The sequence below is a fragment of the Telmatherina bonti genome (genome assembly GCF_933228915.1).
Source record: "Telmatherina bonti genome assembly, chromosome: 8".
Lineage (NCBI taxonomy): Eukaryota > Metazoa > Chordata > Actinopteri > Atheriniformes > Telmatherinidae > Telmatherina > Telmatherina bonti.
The window spans coordinates 12,076,945-12,103,610 of record NC_136626.1 but is presented as its reverse complement, the minus strand read 5'-3'; the positions used below and the strand labels follow the sequence as shown (position 1 = coordinate 12,103,610).

General features: G+C 41.4%; 1 protein-coding gene across 4 annotated transcripts in view; it reads right to left on the bottom strand.

The window, feature by feature from the left end:
- kank3 (KN motif and ankyrin repeat domains 3) overlaps positions 1 to 26,431 on the bottom strand; it is a 37,760-nt gene extending 11,329 nt beyond the window's left edge. For 2 of the 4 annotated variants that reach the window (XM_079245065.1, XM_079245062.1), the window contains exons 1-7: positions 26,395 to 26,431; positions 5,648 to 5,722; positions 4,529 to 4,615; positions 2,406 to 4,184; positions 2,209 to 2,317; positions 1,759 to 1,998; positions 205 to 295 (exon numbers count right to left, since the gene is read on the bottom strand). In XM_079245065.1, coding sequence (XP_079101191.1) covers positions 205 to 295; positions 1,759 to 1,998; positions 2,209 to 2,317; positions 2,406 to 4,184; positions 4,529 to 4,565 — 2,256 coding nt within the window. In that variant the 5' untranslated portion in view covers positions 4,566 to 4,615; positions 5,648 to 5,722; positions 26,395 to 26,431. Of the gene's footprint in view, positions 1 to 204; positions 296 to 1,758; positions 1,999 to 2,208; positions 2,318 to 2,405; positions 4,185 to 4,528; positions 4,616 to 5,647; positions 5,723 to 13,449; positions 13,504 to 26,394 lie in introns of those variants that run through there. The other 2 variants (XM_079245063.1, XM_079245064.1) reach the window with 2 other exon arrangements.
- Positions 26,432 to 26,666: the final 235 nt, after the last annotated feature.

Below are 26,666 nucleotides of genomic sequence, written 5' to 3'. Positions count from 1 at the left end.
CGACTCCTCTGTTACTGTTACATAAAGCTCCCATTGTTTGTACTGGGATGAAAAACATATCTCTACACAATAGAATGCAATCCCTCTTTCTTTCAGAAACATTCAGTAATTATGGCCTGAAAATGCAGTGATTTATTTTGCTTTATCGCAGTGTTGCCGTGTCATTGTGACAAAGTTACTGAAAGAAAAAAGGCAGGGACGCACCACTTCCTTACTCTTCAGGGTTTGGACGTCTTCGTTGAGGTGATTCTTCAGTATGAGGCAGGCTTCGCGCATTTTTGAGCTAAACTCAAATCTGTGACAAACAGAATCAAACATCACATGAACGTGGATTTTGTACCTGATAGGGACAGATTGATTAATCACACAGCAAAAGTTTCACCCATTCATCCATCTTCTGCTGCTTATCTGGGGTCAGGTCGCGGGGGCAGCAGCCTAAGCAGGGAAGCCCAGACTTCCCTCTCCCCAGCCACATTTGCCAACTCTGCGGGGGGGATCCCGAGGCGTTCCCAGGCCAGCCGAGAGATGTAATCCCTCCAGCGTGTCCTGGGTCTCCCCCGGGGTCTCCTCCCAGAAGGATGTGCCTGTAACACCTCACCAGGGAGGTCCAGGAGGCATCCCAACCAGATGCCAGAACCACCTCAACTGGTTCAATGATTGTGCAAGAATAAGCGATGATAATCTGATGTGCTCATGCACAAACAGCGGAAAGTTTTGTTTTTTAAGCTGTTTGTGCATTTTATTACCTGTAATGATTTTGTGATGCTGCAGCAGCCAAGCAACACATATGCAGGTGTTCAGTGTCTACAGGTTGGTGGGAATTTCCACGTGAGCAATATGACGCATTTTATAATAAACCTAAATATTATGAAAAAAGGTTCCACACATATTTTAAAAAATGAAATATTTCATTACCACACCACACAAGGCATAATAAGATGACTAGTAATACAGTCATTTTACGTTGTTTATCAGAGTCCAGATCATGGAAGCAGCAGGTTCTAAACCCAGATATCCCTCTCCACCAGTAACACTCTCCTTTAAAAAGTACAAGGTGTCCCCAGGCCAGAAGGGATGTATAATCCCTAAAGTGGGTACTGGGTCCTCCCCAGAGTCTCCTTCCAGCAGGACACGGCCAGAAAACCTACGAGAAGAGGCAGCCAGGAGGCATCCTAATTGATACTTGATTCATCTTAGAGTTGGAGGGGCTGAATTTAACTCCGACGGTTTCACAGTCAGCTGCGAACTGCTCCACTGCTGAAAGATCTCAGTTCAATGAATCCAGCAGAACCACATTATCTACAAAAAAAACCTGGGACTCATCTTGTCCATAAACACCACAAACAGGACTGGTGACGAAGGCCAGTGTTGGAGTCCAACAGGAACTATGAAATTACGACTTTATGCCTCTAATGTTAGCACAGCTCTTGCTTTGGGCTTACTGGGATATCTAAACCCACATCAGCAACTCTGGCATTCCCTTCTTCTTTCCTTTCCTGAGCTGTTGTGATAAAACTGAGCATTGTGGAGAATAATTTTTAACCCCACATAATGTATTTTATGTATAAATAAAAGTATGTGAAGTCATCTGTGAGGACTGGTCTTGGTCATGAAAAGCCAATGGGTGTTAACCCAAAGTTGGGCCAACGTCGATTTACAGCATTACGCTTCAATAAGAAAAACCATATCCACCCATTTTCTGCTCCTTCGAAGTTTTCATTACCTAAATGTGTTTTCTTCTACTTTGCAATAACCTACTTTTCTTTCACAGCATCAGATGAATAATTCGCAGCTCTCAGCGTTTCCTCGTCAGTGTCACTCTCATCCAGGTTGACGTTCCTCTCCTCCTCTGAGGTTTCCTCCTCCAAAGCTGCCTCATCCTCTTCCGTGCTGTCCAAGCACTCGCCTTCTCCACTTTCTCCAGAAGAACTCCCATCTTCCTCCTCTTCCTCCTCCTCCTCCTCCTCCTCCTCTTCCTCGCTGGAGGTAGATTCATATCTGAAAGAGACGAGTATGTATGTAAACGCGAACATCTGTTGTAGCTGACATTTTTGCTCAAGTAGAACAATTAAAGGCAGGATTTTCTTTCTTTTGTGTCAAGTCAGTGACCTGGTCAGGTTTTGTTCCCGACCTCTAGACTATGTGTCGTCCTTGTTTTATTTTTGCTCTGGTAAAAATAAAAAATGGGTTCGTGTTACTGTTACACACCCTCCATTCAGAATACCAACAAACTGGAGGCTCTTCTTGCCAGCAGTCCGATTCTCGCTGGAGTTGCTGCCATCCTTCCTCTTCATGATTGATTTCAGCATACCTGTTGCTAAAATGGAGGCAAACGGTTCACATCATAGTTCTTTTTAACCTTCATTTAGCTCTAAAAATGTGCAGGGAAAGCAGGTGTTACTCACTAGTTTTGGTGTTGCTGGCTTCTGTCTCCTCTCCTTGGTCTCCCTCTTTTTTCTCAGCTGCACCAACCACCTCTTCATCTGGGGCGACCTTGTATTCAGCAATGGTCAGCTGTCTCTTCTTTGGTACTGCCACTTTCTGCTCCTCAGCCTTTTCATTAGCTAGGTTCTCCCACTGGCACCCGGTGCTGACCAGTTCCACAGAAGCTGGTTCTGATGCAGTCTCTGCAGCGTCAGTCTGGGTGCCTTGTTCTGACTGATCTGCTTTCCAGCCGACACATGCGTCCGTCACCTGTGGACGACACGAAACCGCAACGTGCTTCGACGCAGAAGATAACGTCTCAACTTGGGCGTTTTTCACGTCCGGTTTGGCAAGAACCTCCTTCTCAAATGTGACTTTCGAGGTCTTTTCCTCCATCTGAGATCTGAGGATTCCCAGGTCGTGGTCAGCTTCATTCAGCCGATCTTCTAGAGCCACGATGGATTCCTGCTGGAATTTAATGGTGTCCTGTAAGGTGTCTATCTCCCGCTGCGCCTCTGTGGTCAGCCCAAGTAGGGACTCCATGACCCAAACCTCAGCGTCCTCTGTCTCCACACTGACTTGTACAGCCTGTTCGTGAACCAGAGGGCCTTCTGTTCCTGTGAATTTCTCACAAACTTTCACCTCAGTGCCTACGCATGAGTCTTTTACGCCGTGGCGGTAGTAGAAAACGACAGAAGCCATTGGCGCGTCGTCCCCAACAGCCACTGATTTCTTTTCAACTACTTTTTCTGGAGGGTTTACTCCAACTTTAGAGAATGGTTGGGGAGCTTTCTGTTCCTTTACCTCAAACTTTTCTGTCAGTCTTTTCAGTTCAGTGGATTTTCCAAGACCCTTGTTTCCAGTTGTGTTTGGTGAAGGCAGACAGCTGTGCTCGGGTTGGAGGGTCTCGGTAGTTTGGGTAGAAGACTCTGTAGACTGCTGCTTCTGCTGCACAACCTCCATGGCTGCTTTCTTCTCCTCTAGAGCCAGCAGAAGCATGTCTTTCTCTGCACGGAGATTGGCCACCTCTTTCTCAAGCGCAGGAACACCCTTCACTCTTTCCTCCATCTCTTTCAGCTGCTTCAAGGCAGTAGCCATCTGCTCTCTAACCGTCTGCAGCTGGCTGGGTGGGATTGGGGTCACAGTGGTGCCAGCAGCTGGTGTGCTACGCCCAGAGTTCTGAGGACTGGGTTTAGTCCAGCTACTCTGCACAACTTGAAGAGATGGAGAGGGTGCGAGCTGCTTGGGAGGATCTGCCAGCTGAATGCGTCCCCCATTCTGGTGCTGGTGGGTTTGTTCTTGCTGTAGCCGCCGGCTGGTTTCCAGAAGAGTTCGCTCGACCCTTGGGTTGCGTTGTGGTGGAGGTGGCGGTACCTTGGCCCCAGTGGACAGGGGGGATGCACTGAGGAAGGTTATGGGAGAAAGTGAAAGTCCCTCACAGGGAGCTGAGCCAAGACGGTTACGAGGCGGCGGGGGTGGAGGAGCTCTGCCATCTTCACTGGCAGGGGATGCAAGAGATTCTGTGGATGTCCAGCCGCTTGTACGTCCTCCCACACTTGTACTCCTCTGGGAAAGTTTGAGCCCTCTGCAAGGACGCCGGGAGCTGACAGGTGCCCGGCGGAGGTTGTGCCCACTCTCTATCTCCTCTACATACTTAAGGAAGTCCAGGTCCAGCTGGAAGCCATAAGGCGTCTGGACAGAGTACGATCCTGTCTGGTCAGCTTCCTCCTGACTGGAGTAAAGGAATGGAGAGCCTAAATCTGAAAAATGAAAAAAGAAGCTGATTACAGGTGAAAGATGTTCTTTGACCAAACATTTCCTTCAGACTCAGCTATTACTTCCCTTCAACGATCAGAACACATGCAAGATAATTTAATATTTACCACATTGCTTGTATCTGTATTGTCTGTAAAGTAGTTTTTTGGCACTTTGGTGAACTTTATTACACTTATGTCCAAAAAATTGCACAAGTTACTTTACTCAGCTTCACTGATGGCTTGAGTAGCGTAAATGTCGACATTTTCAGCATCACAACCTTTTGCTGTCAGGTTGAATCAGGAGTATTTTGACATATTAAGAGATTAGATTAGAAGTAGGTTCTTACCAGGCAGCTTTGAATTAACTTGCACAGACTGGGTCATTTTTCAGGACTGAAACCTCTCAGTTTTCACAGCTTCAGATCAGCAACTGGCTTTTTATAAAACAAACAAACAAACAAACAAGATGAGTGCATTTGTCATTTTGATTAAAAAAAATAAAATAAATAAAAAACAAGAGTTCAACTCGTACAAAAAGAAACAAAAAACTTCAGAGAATAATGTTATTGAAGCCATCTTTTTTTTTCCAACTTATTTTTTATTAGATTTTGCAATGCCCAACAAATACAAATATGCAACATCCACATGTCTGCAGCTAAATGTTTGCGAAGTGAGGTAAACTTGAAAATAAAACACAAAACAAATAGTGAAAAAATAAATAAATAAAAAATATATTGAAGCAATCTTAATGGAAGAAAAGAGTATTTCCTCTCAACAACCCAAAAGGCTCCATTGACTTGATTTAATGGCGGATATGGATGCTTCTTTACAGGAGTTGTAAACCAAGTGCAGAGAGGCTTGAAGAACTTTGTTTTATGGCTCATTAGCATACCTGGCAGGCGGTGACGGGACTCAAAGGAACGGGCACCCCCTTGTTTTCTTTAGAAAAGTTTTGTTACATACATCCCATGTTTGCTTTTCCACCTCAAGAAGTTTAAAGGACATTTGGCTTGACATCATTCACACTTAAAACCACATGGCAGCTGCTCCATTAACAACATCATTGTACCATCCGTCTTGTTAAAAAAAAAAAAAAAAAAAAAAAAAAAAAAAAAACACAGGTTCTTCCAATCCATAAATCCTGCCACCTCACATCTTCACTAAAAGAAACGGACAATTACCCTCTTTTTTCAGACATAATATCCACTAAGCTCAGAAAATCTGACTGAAGCTAAAATGTACCCTAGTGCGATGCCGACACTGAACTGAATACTGAAAAATAAATGCGGAACTTAACAATTAAAAAGGTCAGATTTCATCTAAATTTGTATTTTTGTTCCTTTTTATTAATCTTTGTGATTTTTAAAACACTTGGAAGAAACAAAAGCTTTTTTGCCCACTTGGCAGGGATTTATTTGTTAAACGCATCCTGGCCTGCAGGAAAAGGGCTTTGTTGAGACCTTTACCTCCTTCAGCCGCTCTGGGAGAGATTCAAGCAGCTGGAGCTCCGGCTGGTTCCCTCCTTCCTGCACCACACAGCCCTGTGAACGAGAGAAATGCTGACTATAAGGATTACAATACTCTGCAGGCAAACTTTCACATCATAGCCAAAGAAAACCCTCAATTAATTGACAGAGAAATTAGACAAAAGTACATTTTTACACTGGTAATGATAGTTATGATGCATGAAGGATTTGTTTTGCAGCATTATTTACAGTATTATTTCAGAAATGGTCCCCCAGAAGACAGATGAGGAGCACAGAAGCAGTTCTGGGGGTTTTCACTTTATTTGGGGTGACTTTATAACCCAGAATGTGTGTGAAAACATGTACACCTCTCAGATACGGCACCTCTTACCTCCCACACAACACAAATAGTCAGATACATGCAGTCATTTTGTTTCATACATACACACGTGTTTCCCAGCAGCCTCAAGCACATTCCTAACACACGCTGTTGAAACATGCCAGACGTCCCTCACTGACTACTGATAACCTGTAAACACACACACACACACACGCATCATTTGTTAGCTCAGACAAGGACTTTATAGTGAACGAGAATCCCTCTATCATCACACAGGCAGGAAACTAATTGCAGTAATCCAGATCATACACCGTTTGTTGACAATTTATTGGTTGGAATGTGCAACATTCTCAGCTGTGAGAAACTTTTCTCTGTCTGACACCAGAGTTTCTGCTTTGCATCTTGTTATCAGCCAGTGTTCTGTTCCTTTTCAGCATCCAGTCAGCTCCCACTCTCAGGTCCACCCACAGTAAACATGATGCACACAAGGTGCACAGGAACCTTTCTGGGAAATGGCTTTAGTCATTGTAGAAAGAAGGTCTTTGAGGTTTTGTGTGTAGTTTTCTTCACAGTCAAACACAAAGTTTGCTGAGTTTCTAAACAAGAGCGATGACTCTACAGAAGATGATTCACTGAACAGTTTTAGCAACATGTAATCCTGGGTTTCACTGGTTTCGTTTGTAGAAGAAGAGATTTGGAGTGTTTGTGTCATCTGGGTACAATCATCTTAGCTGCACTGATATTTAAATCTAGCAGAAGGTTTTGTTTAGTTTTTTTTTCTGGTAGAAAATGGTAATGGCGTCCAGACGCATCTAAATACAGTCAAATATTTGTTAGGGTTGCTTAATCTTTGGTTGAACAGCTCTGAGCTGTTTTTACTGATGAAACTGATCCAGTTTGTTGCAAGTTTCCCTGTTTTTTTTTTCTCATTTGACTCATCTCAACCAAATTACAGAACAATAAATGCAGGTGCTTTTCCTGCTGTTAAACACAGTGATGGCAGCGTAATCCTGTGGGCAGTTTCAGACCGGTTAGACCTGATAGAAGAAAAGATGCTTGCAGAAAAAGGTCAAACGGGATAATCTGGAGCCTGGCAACATAGATCGTCATGATCAGAATGCAGCTGCTACACAAGGTTAGACATTTACCGAAACACAGATAAGGATGGGATACAAAGAAACTATGCAAACAGATGGCTGCTGCAGGAGGAACCACTCAGGGGAAACAAAGGACAAAATGCAGAAAACTAAACAACAACCTCCGTAATTCATGAATTGTTTATTTCCTGACAAACATCAGTTATCAGCATCAACACAACTCTCAAGTCTCCTGTTCTTCTTCCCACCGTGGCTTTTATTTGTTCTGTTTTTCTCTCGCTCCCTCTTTCTGTCAACCCTCCTCCCCTCACATGACTTCTTTCTCATTTCACCCAGAAGTACCCTCAAAACACTTGCGCACACACACTTCCCTCAGCTCTTCACAAGTGTTGCTGTTTTTCTCTCGGATTTGATGACAGCAAATTACAGACTGCATGGCGAAGCTGCATTCCTTCTCTCTGCACCCCGAGCCCTCACCAGCTGAGAGCAACCAACAAACACCCCAGTTGTGAAAATGATGCTCGCACAAACCAAGGGCACAATTACAAAAGTGGCCATAAAGAAGAGAGTGTAGCAGAAAAAGAGCTTTAAACACACTGAACTATCTGGAAAGATGCTTTTAAAAATGGCCCAAAAAAACTAGAAAAAGTAGGATTTGTAAGAAAAAGGTTTTGATCTAAATGATCTTTTAGCAGATTTGTCCTATTTGCTTTTCAACCAACGCTTTAATGCAATAAAAAAAAAGGCATTCTGGGACAAGTTGAGGTTTTTATCATATTTTAGTGGTTGAAAAGTAATAAATTAGGACAAAAACTGGAAGGCCAGATAAGAATCTAAGCATCTATCCATGTATGAAAGGCATTATTACCATGATGACCCATCATCATGTGGTCCTTCTCTGTAAGGTCATGTCTGTTACCCTCTCACAGCCAATCGCATGTGATTTTCCGCTTCAAATGTCTGCATAAGGCTGTACACACACACACACACACACACACACACATCATATCACATGCTCATATACAGACTAGGGCGATGTTCCTATTACACTTTTCCAATAATCAGTCCATCACCATAATCTAATAAAAAGCTGACTGAGATCTGCTGTGAACAGATAAGATTTACCGGTATTCCACTTTTTTTTCCTTTTTAAAGTTTGACTGTACAGTTTTGTTTCCATGGTAACAAACTAGATTAATATGACATTACTTACAGTAAAGCCTGCATTGCTGTCATCCTTTCAGCAGCTGGAAAGCTTCTGCAACAAAATTGAACTGCAGATTTCAGTATATCTGCTGCATATCTGGGGGGCCTCAGTGAGCTTTACACACACCAGTGTCTGGATCTCTCACAAAAAATCCTTTTTGTCACTTGGTGTTTTGTGTTGTCTAACGTCTAATGTGTCAGCCAAAAAACCACCACACATGTTGGATCAGTTGAGATCTGGGGACTGAAAAGATCAAAGCATGTAACTCGCATCATATCGTCCTTATTTCCTCATTCAGTGACCGCCGGTCCCTTGCAGATGGTGGCACTGTGACTTTTTCTCTCAGCAAAGACAGGGCGAGGAAAGTCAGAGCTCATTATCACAGTTTGTTCACATTGATCAAATAAAGTCTTGTGGTGACACTTTTTTCTCCTCATCAATTTCTCCTCAGCTGCAGCAAAATGCCCAAGAAGTTTTTATTTCTTTCAGTAGGAAACTAAGGATATAGTTCAATTTTCATCTCAACAACTTCACCAGAAGGTTTTCTCACCCGGATGTCATCTGGATTTTTACGGGAAGAATTAACAAATTCACCTTAACAGAAGAAATACATTTGAGTTTCCTTATGAACACCTGCACATCAAACCGTATAAATATTTAGAGTTTTATTTATGAATGAAGAATAAAGATGGAGGTGAAACAAGGCACGCGTACACCTGAAATCCCACCTTAAAACCTCCTCATGGCACTGAAGTGTCACACAGTGTGGAGTCTGAACAGAGAGTTTACAAGGAAAGGAAGGCGGCTGTAGCTCAGGAGAAAGAACAGTCGTCTTTCCACTCAAGAGATGGGGGACTGATTCCAGGCTTCCCCTGACTGCGTGCCGAAGTCTCCTTGGGCAACACACTGAACCCCAAGCTGCCCCCTGATGTGCCTATCAGGGTAGATGTGTATGTCACTTTGGATAAAAGCGACTGCTAAATGACTATAGAATAATGAATTTTTGTTAATTTAAAATAAAAAAATAAATTAAAAAAAAAAATATATATATATATATATATATATATATGTATATAAATATAATCTATTTATATTTTTTTACTCTGGAACAAAGTTGTCAAACTGGTTAAAAATGATTCCCAGAAAACGGCACATTCAAGTTATCAGTCAGTGGAATTACAAGCATTTACTGACCAGATCTGCTTTAGAAGCACTTATTTTAATAAAAATGACTACAAGGGCTTCAGTGAGTAAAAGTAACCGCCTTTTTCCACCAACAGAAGAAAAGAAAGTACAGAATTATTTATTACTGATGTATTTTCCCCCGCAGGCAGAGCAGGAACACGTGAAACTAAGTGGAGAAGTTTCCTATCATCCCAGCAGAGACTTGGTAGAATGTTGTTAATGAAAAGGAAACCCGTGGTTTGTTTTGCATTCAGCTGGTCTCATGGAAAAGGAAATGTTGCACTGGTGCAAAGCTTGGGGCCATGTTTTAAAAAGGTGACCTCATCCCCAACACCACCCTTTCTCCCGGAGAAGACGAGAGAAACAGAAAGAGATACATGATCTGACTGACAAGGAGGGGAGGGAGTGAAGGCTGACATCCTCTCTCTGACAGCAACCTTCACAATCTGACTGCTTTACATGAGAAAAAAACCCATTCAGAAATCTGAGCACACACATTCAGACAATCAGACGCAAACCATGAACACGCCTCCAACCCTGTGTGCATACCATGCTCTCGTTCACTGGAAATTTAACTGTGAATTATGCCGTTTTAAACTAACATCTTTGCACACATCAGTTAGTGTATTTTTTCTGTCCTGTTTAGATTCAGTGTGACCGACACCATGCAGTCAGTGTAGCCCAGTAGCTGCTCAGAAACATGAACAAATTAGCTTAAAAATTCCCCAAATGAGACTTTGTTATCCTAATAATTCATTTTGGCTCTTTAAAATTAAAGCATTGAGGTTGAAATACAAGCAGCAGCTTCTTGTAGTATTATTAGTATCAAATTCAACATACCATCAAGGTGGCAATTTGTCTAAATGTCAACAAATATGAAAGTGAACATCAGGTTCTCCTGCACAATCAAATTTGTCTGAAGGATCGTTGCACAGTGGGAGAACTGAAAACCTACTTTAGACTAATCCATAAACTGAAAGATGGGATGTAAAGTTTGCTTCTGAAACATGATACCAATGTGAAAGTGCCCTGATGTGCTGTACCAGATACATTAGGGTTGGCTCCAAAACATCTCTTACCACAATTCCTTGTGTTCAGACCCAGAACGTTTGCAAGCTCATTTACTCCACTGTGAAAAAGAAACAGCCACACAAACAAAATAACAAATGTTGTGCAGGAAAGATGCGAGACAATGAATATTTTCAAAGTTCAGATGCAAGTTTGCGTAATAGATACGTTTACCGAAGCTGAGCCATGTGATGGCATAGATCCTCATACATTATCCAAAAGAAGATTAAGCTTTGAATTTAAGCAACACCCGTCAGCTCAGTCCTCCAATACCGCTAACTATCTTGCTGTTGGGACATGCTTCAACATGGCCAAGCAGACAAAAGTATGGAAAATCTTAGAAGCTTTAAACTTCTTTTTGTGTGGATGGCTGAAAGGTTCGGGAATCTTAAAGTTAACATCCCTGCTTTTTGCAGATGATGTGATGGTGTTGGCTTCCTCGAATTAAAGCTCTTGCAGGTGAGGGCGAAGCGGTTGACACAAAAAAAATCAGACCCTCGAAAGCTCATTATTCCTTCACAGTCATAACTAGGTACAGTATGTCCACTTCACACATCACTGCTCTCACTTCCATGTATCCTTGTATGCTGGCATAGTTGTTCGGCCATACATCCACCAGAGGGCAATGTAGAGTTCAGAGTTCATCGGCGAGTTCTAACGTCTGTTTCAGACAACATGGTGATGGTGGAAGAAATCGTAATAGCGTATGTTTTCAGACAGATGTAAAAAAGAGTTAACCATTAAATATGTAGGGACTTCTTTTTCTTTATTCCTTTGCTGTTTGCTCATCAGCTACATTGCTCAACGCTGCTCCCAGTGGCTTCCAGTGGTAATGCTTCCTTTGCTGCTTTAGGAGACGCCTCAACAAGAACCGTGGAAACGAACTAAGTTGCACTCATAAAAGACACAAGAAGGATCCGTCTTTAGCAGAGACCATAAATGGGCCCTCAGTCTGAGGTGATGGTTCGCAACTGGGAAAGGGTGGAAGGCTCCATGTGGATTGGGAGTCAGTCATTGCCTCAAGTGGAGGAGTTTAAATATCTCAAAATCTTGTTCAAAAGAAACTTTAAGATGCAAAAAGAGATGGACAGATGGATCGGGGTCTCAGATATAATGAGGATGTTGCACAGCTTCATTATGGTGAGAAGAAAATGGATGGATAGATAGATGGATAGATGGACGGATGGATGGATGGATAGATGGATGGAGGGACGGACGGACGGATGGACGGATGGATGGATGGATGGACGGATGGACGGACGGATGGATGGACGGATGGATGGATGGATGGATGGAGGGACGGACGGACAGACAGATGGATGGACGGATGGATGGATGGATGGATGGATGGACGGATGGACGGACGGATGGATGGACGGATGGATGGATGGATGGATGGAGGGACGGACGGACAGACAGATGGATGGATGGATGGACGGACAGATGGATAGATGGATGGATGAATGGACGGATGGATGGACGGACGGATGGATGGATGGATAGAGGGACGGACGGATGGATGGATGGATGGATGGATGGGCAGATGGATGGATGGACGGATGGATGGATGAATGGACGGATGGATGGACAGATGGACGGATGGATGGATGGATGGATGGATAGACAGATGGATGGATGGATGGATGAATGGACGGATGGATGGACGGATGGACGGATGGATGGATGGATGGATGGATGGATGAATGGATGGACGGATGGATGGATGGATGGATGGACGGATGGATAGATGGATGGATGGATGGATGGATGGATGGATGGAGGGAGGGACGGACGGACGGACGGATGGATGGATGGATGAATGGACGGATGGATAGATGGATGGATGGATGGATGGATGGAGGGAGGGACGGACGGACGGATGGATGGATGGATGGACGGATGGATAGATGGATGGATGGATGGATGGATGGAGGGAGGGACGGACGGACGGATGGATGGATGGATGGACGGATGGACGGATAGATGGACGGATGGATGGATGGATGGGCATGGTTTCACTTCGCTCATATTAATAAAAACAAAAGGTTTGCAAGTCTTTTTTCAATCAACAACTTTTCATAAATACTTCATTCTCCATTTTTTTCACATTTTGACAAAGAACCATGAGGTAAAATTTATTGGTTACACAGTTTGAACTACTGGAACAGCCAGTCCAGTGACATACAAGAACATGTTTATCACACAGTTTCCAGTACACAGAGAGCAGGGTTTACCACCACTTCATGTCAACGTAACTATAACCATAACTACAGCAACACTCACCAGAAATTTCTCTCTGCCAAATCCAGTATGACAGCATTACATGATAATTCACTGTCCTACTCAAATAGATTATTATATTTAATTAAATAGACCCCCATTCCACGAGGGTCTCACAACTCTCAGACGAACACAAGAAAAAAAGGAGACCTTACTGTTCCACACCTTTGGTAAAACTCTTCAGAAGCTCAAGAGGCAGTTCTGTCATTTCCAGAACTGTTTGTAAAATCAACTTTGAAGTAAGATTTCCTCATAAACACAGTTTCCAAGGCCGAGAATGAACCTATTTATTTTAAGAGACATTTGCTGAGAAGAAATGAAAACCAAACCAGACTGTTCATTTTTTTTAACTTTTTGTTCCACTCTCAGTTAATCTTAGTCATAAAACCAGATGTTAATCCCGACTTAATCTCATCTACAGACAAGAAAACTTCTTTCATGTTTTCACTGTCATGAGGGCTTCAAGCAAACCCACACACATGCACACACACTCACACAGGGCGACCTTGCTGCTGCTAGGGATAAATCTGCTGTTTCCTGAAGGGAAGCCTACAACTCCCCCAATAAACCCCCCCCCATCACTACATGAACACAAACACATGCTCACACACATATCTCCATCTACCCGTTAGAGACCTCCCATTGTCTGCCTGTAGGAACTGGTGTGGGAGGGGGGGGGGGTCCTGCCAGGAAGCCCATCGAGCCGTCCTGAAAGCTGCTTCCTGGAGCCAGCAGGAAAACAGAGGAGAAGACAAGCAAAAACTGAGAGCTGAACAAATACTGCGACACAAACACACACACACACACACACACACACACACACACACAGTCATCCTGCAGCCATCCAGCATCACACGACACGTCACGCTGCACTTAGATAACATACCGCCACATTTGGCAAAGGCTCAGGCATTAATGGGTTTGCACTGAAGCTCACATACAATGTTACTTTTATATAGAAACTTCAGCAAGAAATCTAATTTCCTGTCGCCCATCTTCATAAATCCCACACTGACAGCACATCACTAACATCTCGCATGTCTCTCTGTAGACAAGAAAAAAAAAAGTGCAATCAGGTTGACTTCAAACATCATGTGTCCTGTCGTCCCTCCCTCTTCCTTCCAGATTCTCCTGCAAACACAAGCAGCCACATTCAGCCTCCACAATGAGGCATTATGCCTCTTTAGTGGCGACGCTGTTTTCGAGCGTCGCCACTAAAGAGGCCTCGTTGTTTTCTTCAAATCAACCCCCCTCTCTCCAACTTAACCCTCCCAAACTGTGTCCAGGTTCAAAATGTCACAAAGTGAATTCAATAAAGTTGCAGGGGAAGTCCACAGCCTGGAGAGAGTGGAGATGAAGAGGCAGTGTTAGGTGTTGGAGCAGCTCCCACAGTGGATGTGAAGCTGTTGGGAAGCAGCTGAGTGAAGGATAAAGAGAGGCCCATCTGAAGGGATGGCAGTACTCATACTGAAAAATCCCACCCAGACTCCACTTCCGTCAGACTTCTTCAAGCTGTGAAGTATCTACTGAATACTTGAATATCGGTTTTAGGTTTTACAAAGATTAATACTGAAAAAAAAAAAAAACTGAAAGCATCATAAGTTATAACTAAACAGCAGTGTGTGATGTGCTCATCGTCTCCGATCACATTTATTTAGCTCTCCATAGTCACAATTCTGACAGTATAGTATATAAAGCTTAGGGCAGTGACGATATGCTTTTGTCCCGATTCGATTCTGATTTTTTGGGTGCCGATTCGATTTAAATTGCAATTCTCAAAATTCTTCAATATTGATGATTTTTGTAATTAAAAACAAAAATTTTTTATAAAACTTTTTTTAGCTTTCTCGATTTTAGTTAGGAAAAAACAACACAGTAGCCAGATCATCATTCTGCTGCTATAATGCCCAAGAAGACAAGTAAACAGTTCAATAAAATTAATGAAAATGACAAAGATTTTATAGTGGATTAATTTTTTTTATTTGAAAAAAAAAAATCAATTTTTAAAAAAAAATCAATTTTTAACAAAAAATCGATTTTAAAATTGTGAAGAAAAAAATCCCGATTTCCGATTTTTCTATTCGATTTTCCCACCCCTAATAAAGCTATAGCAGGTAATCTTGCTCAGAGACTTTTTATTTATTCTGAGTGAAGCGGTTCCTCGTCCTGATAATAGTCTAAACATTTTGTAATCATAAACAATAAGAAATATAGTTAGACGCCTCAGTTTACTGTAAATCTGTAAAAACTCTGACCAATTAAATCGTTCGGACCGATTTTAAGTTTTTCATTTCTTATATTTCGTAAACGTCTTCTCCCGGCTCCCCTCCACACTAGTTGCTAGTTTATATTTAATATTAAAACTAATAAATCATATCTGTCATCCTAATTGAGATTTATGCAGCTGGATATAAACAGCGTGTTAGGATGAAGATACAAAGTAGTGAAGAAGAAACTCACAAGATAAGCTTTATTTATATAGCGCTTTTCATAGACACAAGGTTACAAAGTGCTTCACAACAATAGAAACATAGAAAACCTGCAACGTTTGGAAAAAACACAACAGTATAAAGACACAGCAGTGTCACCGAGTCTTTTTGGAGTTAAAATATTTGCCTGAACAAACATGTTTTTAAGAGGAAGGCAAACATGGCTGACAAAATGCAGGAAGGATTATTTGCCTCCTCCTGGTAAACAGCCCAGAAAGAGAAAATTGTTGGTGGAAAAAGCTGCGAACATAAAACCCTTGAATCACGCAAGGAGCAAAACCAGAGGGGGAGGAGCCAAGACAGGCCACGCCACACCACTTTCACACATCTTGCTAGCTCGCCAACATTACCTGCCCCAGCTGTAAATGCAAGTTAACTCCTCAACCAAGCATTCTTGTCACCTTAACCGTAGAGAGGATGTATATTCTGGTGTCTGGCTGCACTCATCCCACAAAGCTCACTGATCTCTGTGAATGCAGATACAATAAAACACCAGTATCGGCCCAGCATCTTGAACCGCACAGTTTGCATCCAGTCGATCTGAGCGCCCCTCCCTAAAACCAACCTCACAAATGAAATTTTCCTCAATTAGCCGAATCCCAGTTTCCTTTACGTCACGTTGAATTTGGGACCAAACACACCTTGTTTTTCTCCTGCTGTGGTGAAACAAACTCTTGTTTCCCCGACATGACAAACTGACCCCGCGCCGTTAAATACCAGAACATTTCCATCTGAACCGTACTTGTTTGTCTCTCGCATTTCCTTTTTTTCCTCTAATCACCCAACTCTTTCTGTTCTCCTGCAGAGCAAAAAAAGGAAAATAAACCAACTTCAGAAACGTCAAAGAGATGACCTACATATCTGCTCCACAGATTTTCCTTTAAACAGGAGACTGCGAGCCATTTGTCTCCTTCACAACAGTAGCTGCTGGAGCCTCCAGATGTTTGATTCTCATAACTACAGAACAGGAACAGATGTCAGCCTGCTTTACGCCCAGAAACAAACCGATATGCTGCATGAGTCTATTATCATGTTATTTCCATGGCTGTTGGAAATTACACTGGTTCTGTGTCTCTTTGATGGAGAGGGTTGGGGTAATGACAAGGCAGAGGACGCATCTAGCTCTTTGAAATGCTTTGAAATGTCTCATGGAGAGCACACCTTCGTCTCCACTGAGCTGCTCCTTTGGAAAATACATGTTTGTGGGCTTTAATTCAGTTTTCCATAATGCAGTGATTCTGTTAGCCCCCCAGATCAGCCGCAGCCAATAGTCACAGTAAGATGTACTTTTATGTTTGCCAGGCATGACGAAATTTCATGGAACATGTCGCTTCCCTGTGGTGGACGGAGTTAATCTGCCAGGTGATTTCATCCGGAGTGAAAAAAGGAAACTCCCTTAGCAAGCTGCTCTTACTCTGCCAGCTGCATTTTCTACTAAATCTATTCTGTTGTTTCTCTTTGTTTCATCTTATTTATCTTGTATTTGCCAAACATCTTTCCACCTTTACTGGTAAAAAAATCACATTTAAAAATAAGTTCAGTAGTTTGTGTCGGATCATTCTGGGGTTTATCCTCAACAATGTGACACTCGCTTTGACACGGTTTCGTGCGCCTCTGTCAGTGTGGTTGTTCTCATGTCTGTGTGTTTTGTATCTTTAGTTCTGCTGTCCTGTTTCAGTTTGTAATCTTTCCTGTTCAGCTCCCTTGTGTCTTGTTTCATGTCTAGCCTTTGTTCCCGTTCATGAGATTCACCTGGACTCATTAGTTAATTCATTACACTTGTGTCTTGTTTGGTTTCTCTGGATTTATCCCCATTGGTTTCTGTTTCCAGTTCTAGTCCAGTGTGTGTGTGTGTGTGTGTGTGTGTGTGTGTGTGTGTGTGTGTGCGCGTGTGCGTGTGCTTGTGCTTGTGCTTGTGCTTGTGTTTAGGTCTGGTCGCCTCCTCTGTCTGCTTCCCCAGTTTTGTTTTTTGGAATAAACGTCGTGACTCTGCATCTCTGGCTCCCGTCTCCTGCACTTGGGTCCTCATTTCCACACCATTGTGACACTTATGAGTTGAGTTGGGAGTTACTGGTAGTTCTGTTTTTGGTTTTGCTTCTTTAGACTAGCTGTTTATTTTGACTGGGACTTCCTCCTTCCTTTTGGTTTAGACTAGTTAATATTTATTTCCATTAAAGCAACGTTGTAATGTAGCTGCTTGGTGGTGGTCTTATTTGTTATGACTTGTTCTTTGAGCATTTATTTAATTCTGGGACTTTAAAATTGGAAACTTAAAAACAAACACTGAGGGTGGAAATTTGAATTGAATTGAATTTGAATTTCTTATTTCTCAGATTGTTATGATTAAAATCTCAATGATAAAAAATGAGCAACACAACCTGCCTACACACAAGTGAAATTAACCACCACATTAACCATTAATCACCATATTTCCTAACTAGAGTCTTTACTGGTCAGTTGGAAAGTTTACAGACATCAGTTCTTATTAAATGTTGCTCGTTCCAACATCTATTGTCCTCCATTGTTTCACCACACAGTTAATTGTTTACTAATTATTTTTAAATTAAGTCACGTTTAATGTCAACTTCCAATAATGCAACATTGCTCCCATGTTCCCCTCTTTTTCTCCAAGTTTCTGTCCATGGATTCATCCAAACATCCAAAGCTCCATTTCCACCATACGACAACAATACGGCAGTTTCATCCTTACATTGAGGATCCTAAGGCTGGGCAATATGGCGATGTATACCGCTTGAACGGTAGAAAATGTCAGTCCTTTCATGTGAGGCTCTATTGTTTACGCCACCATAAGGTGCTTTACTGCAGTATTTTACTTGCTTTACAGCACGCTGGAGAAAGACGGTAGCAGACGTGTTTCAGAGCAGGATAATTCACTAAAAGATGACCAGCCAACCCAAACTGATGAGCTTGTTCATAAAAGAGGGGAAATTTCTGTCACATGGATGCGGTTTGGATATAAAAAGACCATCATGGAACTGACAACAGACTATCTCACAGTCCCAACAACGGACTCCGACACAACTAACTCATTTTATCACCTGCGCAGGAATCAGGATAAAGAATACAGAATGAAGAATCGAGTCAACGAGCAAAAGCAGCGTCAAGTGGTGGCGAAAGCACTCATGATAAACTCCAGACGTAAACGCTGCAACAGGCTTTTCCCTGTGAAAAGGTCATACAGCCAAAGTTCCTGTAGATGGAAGAAGATCACTGCTGCTGTTGCCAAGCCCATCTGACACATACCTGATGACTGACACAAAATTACACAAACAATTTTATATCATTAAGTATATCGGCATGGGGACGTAAAATGAGCCTTATCATGATATGAGATTTCGGTCATATCGCCCAGCCTCAGAGGATCCCATCTGGAGAAATCCTCATTTTGACAGAGGAATAAAATGGGGGTTCTTTCAGTGTACATGCACCCCAACAAAAAGCTCAGTGTGGACTTGGTATGGACATTACGGAGAGTTTGTATTGTTGTTGTTGGTGGAGGCCGGTGTGTTGAAGTGCTAGGAAACACTTTCCTGACAGGAGCCCTGAAAGACTAGGATGGCTCATTCAGATGCTTAAAAACATCCCAATCAAACATAAAAACTGATTTGGATCAGAGGAAAACTGCGGACTGATGGTACATGCGGCTTTGCAACATGGGTCCAGTATCAGCTCGAGGAATGACCCCTAAAACAAAACTAATATTGGATCAGTTTGGCCCAAACTGCATAAAATCATCAGAAGTAGGCATAAAACAAGACCAGGTTTTAAAATAAAAAGACCCAGAGAGGGTGAAATATAAAAACAGAACATAAGGGCTGGTTTTATCGTCTGCAGCAGCAGCGGGAACTGAACAAGCAGCCCTGTTTAACCTTTTTCTTTGTGACTTCATAGGACAGGAGTACATTTCCACAGCCAACTCTGTGCTGAACAGAACATTTATTCCATTATGGGACACTGAACAGAGGTGACCTCTGTGCTCTGATGGCTTCGGGAAACCAGGTTCCTGTTATTCTGGAGTCTGGAAACGTTCCTCGCACATCAGACTGGAGGGAGGACGACATCCTGGCAGCAACAAGAAACTTCAACCACAACTTACGTCTTTCTCTTTTTCTTATGGCGTCACCGCCGCGACCTGGAACAACTCCTCGAGCGCCTACTTTCAGAGTGACCTTTTTCAGTTTTCAAATCACAAAAATGAGAAGGAATCCAGACATGATGTTCAGCATCTGGCTGACTCAAGAAATTTCCAAGATTCAGACAAACTTGGCAGCGTTTGGTTAGTTGGGCATATAGAGCGACTTGCATTGGTTCCCGTGCTGCCCTGACAGATCTTTGGATGATGTGGATATTTTTAGCCTGTTTTTTTCCACAAACAGCAGAGATAGCAAAAGAAGGAGCATCTGATTAGTACAGAGCAGCAGACCTCGCTGACACTTCCTTAAATATGACTTTCATATTTTACCCTGTTCGTTCAAGCATGTTTATTTGACCCAATTTTAAAATGAACACTTCATTTCTTGTAAGTTTATAATGACAATAAAGTCTCTTAATCTCAATTATCTAATGTCAACACTGTTATGATATCTTAGAAACAGCTTTAGAAGTTTCTTGGAGCAGGATCTGGAGGTCTCAGCCATGTAGTCCGAACACGACATGATATCTTTCACTGTTTGCTGTTTCACTGATGCTAATCGAGCTCAGACTGAAACCCACAGTCACTTTTTAAAGACTTACTGTATGAAGCACAGACGTGACCTCAGCCATTTGCTTTTAAGAATTTTTTAAAGACATTTTAGCCGAAATGAAGCCAGAACAAACAGCTGAGCTTCACTTCCATTTCAAGGCTCATGTGCAACGCTTGAGCTGAATTAACATCCAGTCGGCATGCAGCATGCAGACCTACAGCCAATTAGAATAACACAGCATGTGACAGAGCACTGATTTATGTATATAAATACAGCTAATCTGCCATAGCCTATCAAACCTGCCCAGATATGGGTATAATAACAGCCTACTGGGTCTGCATGGGCGAGGGGAGGCACATGTTTTCCTCCTGGTCAATCCGCCACTTAGCCTGAGTTTCCCTAAAGGCAGGATTCTGGTAGCCCTTCAATAAATACACACGAATAACAATGAATTGTGCGCTGCGGTAAAACAGTCAGAAAATTTGGAGGATGAAGTTTCAAAAGCACCCGTCTAGTAAGAGAACAACGTGTTTAGGCCCAACTGGTAGGAAGACCAAGTTTACATGACCCAGTTAGACAAACAAACAAGAAACTGAACTGTCGCTATTTCCTCCCACAGAATGAATAACTCCTTCTAACCCCACACAAAATAATTCCAAAGTTTAGGTCTGATTTATTTAGAATATGTTGACATTATTTCTAAATCTGAACAATTTTGAGAATCAGAAGTCAGCGCTGAAGAAATATACTGACTTCAGTTACCGCTCTGTCATACAGTCGTATTATCAGGAGCAACAAATAATCCTGAAATAACTAAATTTGTTCCTGTTATTTATAGGAAAGTAGACAGCACAGTTCAGGACATGTTATTGTGACATAAGGATCATCGTGATCAATCTGATCAATCAGCAAACCGGTTAACTGGAAAGATTAAATGCTTCTTTGAGACAATCTGCATCAAACCAATTCTGTCACACGGCTGGTCAACAAGGAAAATAAATTTAAAAAATGTCAGTGATGCTGCTGCTAATTTTACACATTAAGTGAACAAAAATCTAGTTTGAATGACATTTACAACCCTGTAAAGCTGTTTTATTAAATGAGATAAACAAAACATACATTTTTTTTACATATTTTAGTGGATTTCATGGGCTGGAAAACCAAAAAAAAGATTTTTTTTTTGCTGCTTCATGTGAACTGTTAGATAATAATAAATCCTTTGATTGGAGTCAAGCTGTCTCCTTAGAAAACGTGGTGTTTTGCAAAGCTATTTGTGACCTTATCTGGGCTCACCTCCTGTAAAAGAATGTGTGTTAACCCGTTTAAGTCTGTGATAAGGGGGCCAGAGCTTCAGACGAGAACTGAGGCAGATGACCTTTCAGCCTGTAATTAGCCAGTAAAACAGCAGGACAACGCTGCTCTGATATCCTGAGATCACCACTGATCCTCTTCCCTCTAATCACCAAGATGATCTTATTAATCTAAATAATAAATAAATCTGTAACCTTCTGGCATGATCGTGGTTATTAGTTGCTACTTTTAAGCTATCTGGGGTTTTCTGGATCCGGCGCGTTTCGTATGACGAGTCTTTACATGACTAGAGTGATGTCTGGACAGCATCGTATAAAATGTCAAAAGGAGAAATCACAGCCGAGTGAATTTTCTTTGCAGCGAATGACGTAAAAACAAGCACAGACACGAGAATATTCAGCATGATAAAGTTAAACTGATTTACTTTAATCCCAACAAAACCACTAAACTGTCTTCTTAAACTGTCCCACATTGTGAGACGGCAATAAAATTCTAACTTTGTCTGAGTACAGCTGGAACTCTGAACAACAGCTCCCAAGAATGATCCATACAGTGTAACAGCAGTGCTCCTGATCCCGAGTCTACCAACTTCACAGAGGAAATCTTCAAATCTTTGCCATCAGAAAACCTGCAGAACCTGCAGGCTTTTAGCTTTTTGGCTCCAACAGAGGACCTGAAGGTGCAGAACCTGCAGGCTCTCTGCTGGAGCAGCAGCTTGTAAATGAAGCAAAAAGCACGAAGCAAAAACATGCTTCTTTCTATTGACAAATCCTGGAAGGTTGATTGTCATGAAAGCCTGCAGTGATCAGGCTGCATCCAGCCATGACGCTCTGCTGCAGCTTTGGAAGGTAAATAAACCAGAGGCTTTGGAAACTGAGCCGTGAAATCAGAGAAACCAAATCAGTCTTTGAAGAGCAAATAGAGCCATACATGATGATACACTTCAATCATGAGATTTCTTTCTTTTCTTTTTCCATCAATAAAGGCACCATCCAAAGAGCATGTTGTTTTGTTTCTCATCTGCCTGCAAACAATTCCTGTTTAAACGACCACTGGACCTACAGTTGTTGATGACATAGTTTCTGTCATCCAGTGTTATTGTCTTTTCTACAAAGTTAAAATGGATTTACTGCATCAGTAAATCAGAGATGCAAGTAAATCAGTACATTTCTGGTGGATTTTTTTTTTTTTAAATACCCAATATAAGTAAGTAAGAATGATAATAATGTATTAAAGGTACACAACATTAATTCTTTGCTGGTGGATTTGGAAAAAAAAACTGAACCAGGAACTTGAAGCAGAATTAAACAATTTATTAAGAAAAATCTGAACTGACTATGAAAGTTGGCATATATGCACCTGTACGTAATAAAATTTCTTCACACAACAGTGCAGACTCATCTGGATAAAACTGGCACAAAAGAACCAAAGTGACGGATCTTCCTCACATATCTAACACATATCACCCAGTGCATGTTGGACAAGCTCTGCCATGGACTGGTGACTTGTCCAGGTGTTTCCTGCTGCTCGGCTGGCAGCTCTGGGACAGGCTGAAGCTGCACAGCGGCCCTGCGTTGCTCAGTCAACAACAGCTCAGAAGAAAGAAGTTAAAACTCCCAACAGAAGGACATCAGACAGGTGCACACAGCTTCACTATGAGCTGAGGCTTCATGATAAGTTTTAAGTAAAAAACATGTTACATTTCCTCAAAGGTTGAAAAATTCATCCATCAATTTGTTATTAATGGATAAACTGTCCGTCTAGAAACACCGAAGAAGCATGTGGGGAGGAATTCAGAGCATCTGGTGAAAAATCCATAGAAGTCCAAAAGACCACATGAATCTGCAGAATCTTTGGTTACGTCCAAATGTGAAGATGGTTAAAAAAAAAAGTGCCAGCAGAAATGATTTTATATATGAAATCCAACTCACATACTGATTCCAAAGCTGATTTTGGGATTTATTAACATTATAAACAACTGTCTCCATGATTATTAAAGCTCTGAGATGAATATTACTAAAAATCCAAGTTTTCTTTGTGTAATGTGAAAAGATGGCAGACTCTCAGAACTATCCTCCAATAAAATGTGGCCCGAGCATGTAAACAAACAAAAGAGATGAGGGAGTTCAAGCTTTCACTTGAAGCCCATTGGGGTTTTTCCAGGAACCCTCTGAGTCCTATCTTCATATCGCTGCAGCGCACTGAGCAACTCGCAGTCTGGCTAATTTTAAAACCACTTGTAATAAAGCTAAAAATACGACAGCATGTAGTTTATCAAGCAGCAGGACTCATGAGCACAAACACAGATTTAATTTAGCTCTAATGAAATAAACTCAGCTCCATCAGCTCCGAGGTGTAAATAAGGAGTCAGAAAGGAGGCAAGTTTGTCCTAAAAAATGTCAGAAAGTATCAGAGTGTTACAGTAACCTGCTGACATCGCTAACTAATCTTACACAGAAGCTATTTTTGAGGCGCCAGCAGAAAGTCAAACCACAGGGTCCAGTTGCAGAAAGATAGTTTCCCCTGAGAGAGCTTCAGAAAGTAGTTAAGAGATTAACAGGAGGATGACTTCAGCTCCGGGTTTCTGCTCTTCACCTGCATCGCTTTCATCATCATTCATCATTTATTCAGTTTAGATAAGAACATTACAATCTGTTTATTACAAAATGTTTACATGATTTATTGAAATTTATTTAAATGATTCTCATCCAGGTTTCTCATGTCACTCTCATTGCATCTAATAATGAAGAAAAAAAAAAAAAAAGGGGGGGTGGAGCGCCTAAGGGGAAAACTTATTTTCTCCATTAGTGATTTTATTTTTCCCAGGTTGATTTGAAGGTCTTCCTTCACTTTGAAAGTCCATTGCAACGTATCAAAGGTTTTATTACATAATTATGATCATGGCTGCAACCTCACAGCAGTTTCTGAGTGGCGTTTGCAAAATCTCCATCTGCATGTCCTGTAATGAACTGGTGACCTTTCCAGGGTACGCCCGGCCCCCCTGTGACCCTGACTTACATTAACAGAGAGTTAAAAAAAAAAAAAAACAGATGGACGATTGTGTTTACAAAATTATCGTTATCTTCTGCATATTATCAGTCCAACAGTGGCCTTTAAACAATCAATCACATTTATATGTATGGTAAAGAGTAAGATTTCAGACTGGGGACAGAAAGTTCAGCAGCAGCTGATCTCATGTCCATCAGCCTGACTTAAAAATGCACAAAATCAAGACAAAACAGCCCAAAACAGAAAAAGAGTGTCAGATATGGCAACAGATCCTTCCATCCATACATGAAGCAACTGAGCCCATCCCATCCTCTCACCACAAGAAGATTTATGGTCATGTTGTTTTAGTCCGGTCAGCTGAAGACTTGGTTTGATTACATTCTTGTTAGTTCGTCACCTGATTTGTCGTGACATCATTTGTGGCAAAAATAGTCAGAGCTACTTTAGAGTTTATTCATAATCACCAGATCTGACCGTTGCCTCAATACCAACGTGTTTTCTGCTTTAGCACCACATCAACAAGCAACAAGTCATTTCTGGAACACTCCACAACTCTTCAGTAAGAGAATGTCCCACATTTCCAGCTATAAAAATACAACTTAAACCAAAACCTAAAACCAAACCAACTCTGCAAACACTTAACATGTTAACATTGTTTAAAATCTTAATGTCTTTCTTTGTGTTTTATTCTTTTTTTTCTGCACAAACTCTTTATTTATTTCTTCTATTCTATTCTACAGTCATTAGCAGACGCTTTTATCCAAAGCGACTTACATATGAGAGTGACATATGTGACTTACATTGTATCGTGTCTTCGTCCTTCATCTGCAAAGGGACTACGAATGCAAATGAGCTTGTTAGCTATAACTTGACATGTTTACATTTGCTGCTATCGATTCATATTCATTAATATCCACTGCCCCTATCAAATAACTAATAAATAAATAAGTTCAACTGGACACAACTCTCCAACATCCTTCAGTCATCTTTAATTCTCCAAACTAGTGACGTATTGTAAGGACCAATTTCCTCTGTAGTTTTGCTACTGGGATAACGTTCAAATTGTAAAATACTATCTCCAAATGAATGAGCAAGAAAATCATGTATGTGTTACAACAAACAGGCCCTACAGAGTCATATATCATCATCACAGTGGTATTTAGCCTAACACACCCTTACTAACACAGCCATTTGGGACGTTTCTTGAATTTAATGCAACTTAACACCCAAAGCTGTGGCTCTAGGTCATCCATCATCATCATCATCATCATCATCATCATCATGCAAAGGATGATGAAGCCAATAACGCCACATTGAAACAAGAGTCTTAGAAAACCTCCAGCATAGCTGTGGAAACCCACCACATGATAAAATATGTGTGATGCATCATGAGGTTAAACTCGAACAACAACAGTGACATTAACAACATGCAGCTTCAAATCACAAAGTCATTTCCCAAAAACAGCCTCAATATCAAATATAATATCTAATTTATCAAATAATAAAGCCATCTCAAAGAAAAAATATGTTCTTCTTTATTTACGCAACATTTGATTAGTTTAGGATTCGCATCCACAACAATAACAGTAGATGTTGAGGTTAAAAAATGTGATTAAAGACACAACAAAACATCATTTTTAAAACAAAGAAAGGGCTTCAGCAGGCGGTGCTACAAGACAGAAAATAGTTCCATTTATTAGACAGTTAATCCTAATGGGAGGAAATCCCCTGATCTAAAAACCAGAGATGACAACCAGAAACAGCATTTTAAATGCAAACCCCATGAAATTTGCAAAGATTACATTTAAAGACATAAACAATGAAGATCTATTGATTTTAAATGTTAAACCAATAACAGGTTATTTAAAAACATTTTGCAGTCATTAGACAAGCAGCAGAGAGCTTCTACATGAGCTCTAACTTTAGTGACTTTACTGCAGTCAGCTGTAAAATAAAACTGTTTTCCCCACCAGACCGGTAATAATGATGATCAGACTGATCAGAGAATATAAAGGTTTATCAATGCAATAATCAGTCTCCGCAGACTTCTCTTACCTTCTGGCTTCGCTCAGTCCAGTCACACTGAGACTAGTCATAACTTTACCAGAAGGTAAGGAAAGTTTGGGAGGAGAGGGGAGAAAAAGTCCTCCTACCGCCCCCCCCCACCCACGACTCCTGCAGGAGAGTAGAGTTACCGACAAATGAAGCCACTTCCTGTTTAGGATTTCAAAACAAAACCTGATGGTTGATTGTCATTCATTATTCATTATTCATTATTCATTCATTCATTCATTCATTTTCTCAGCTGCTTAGTTCCATTAAGGGTT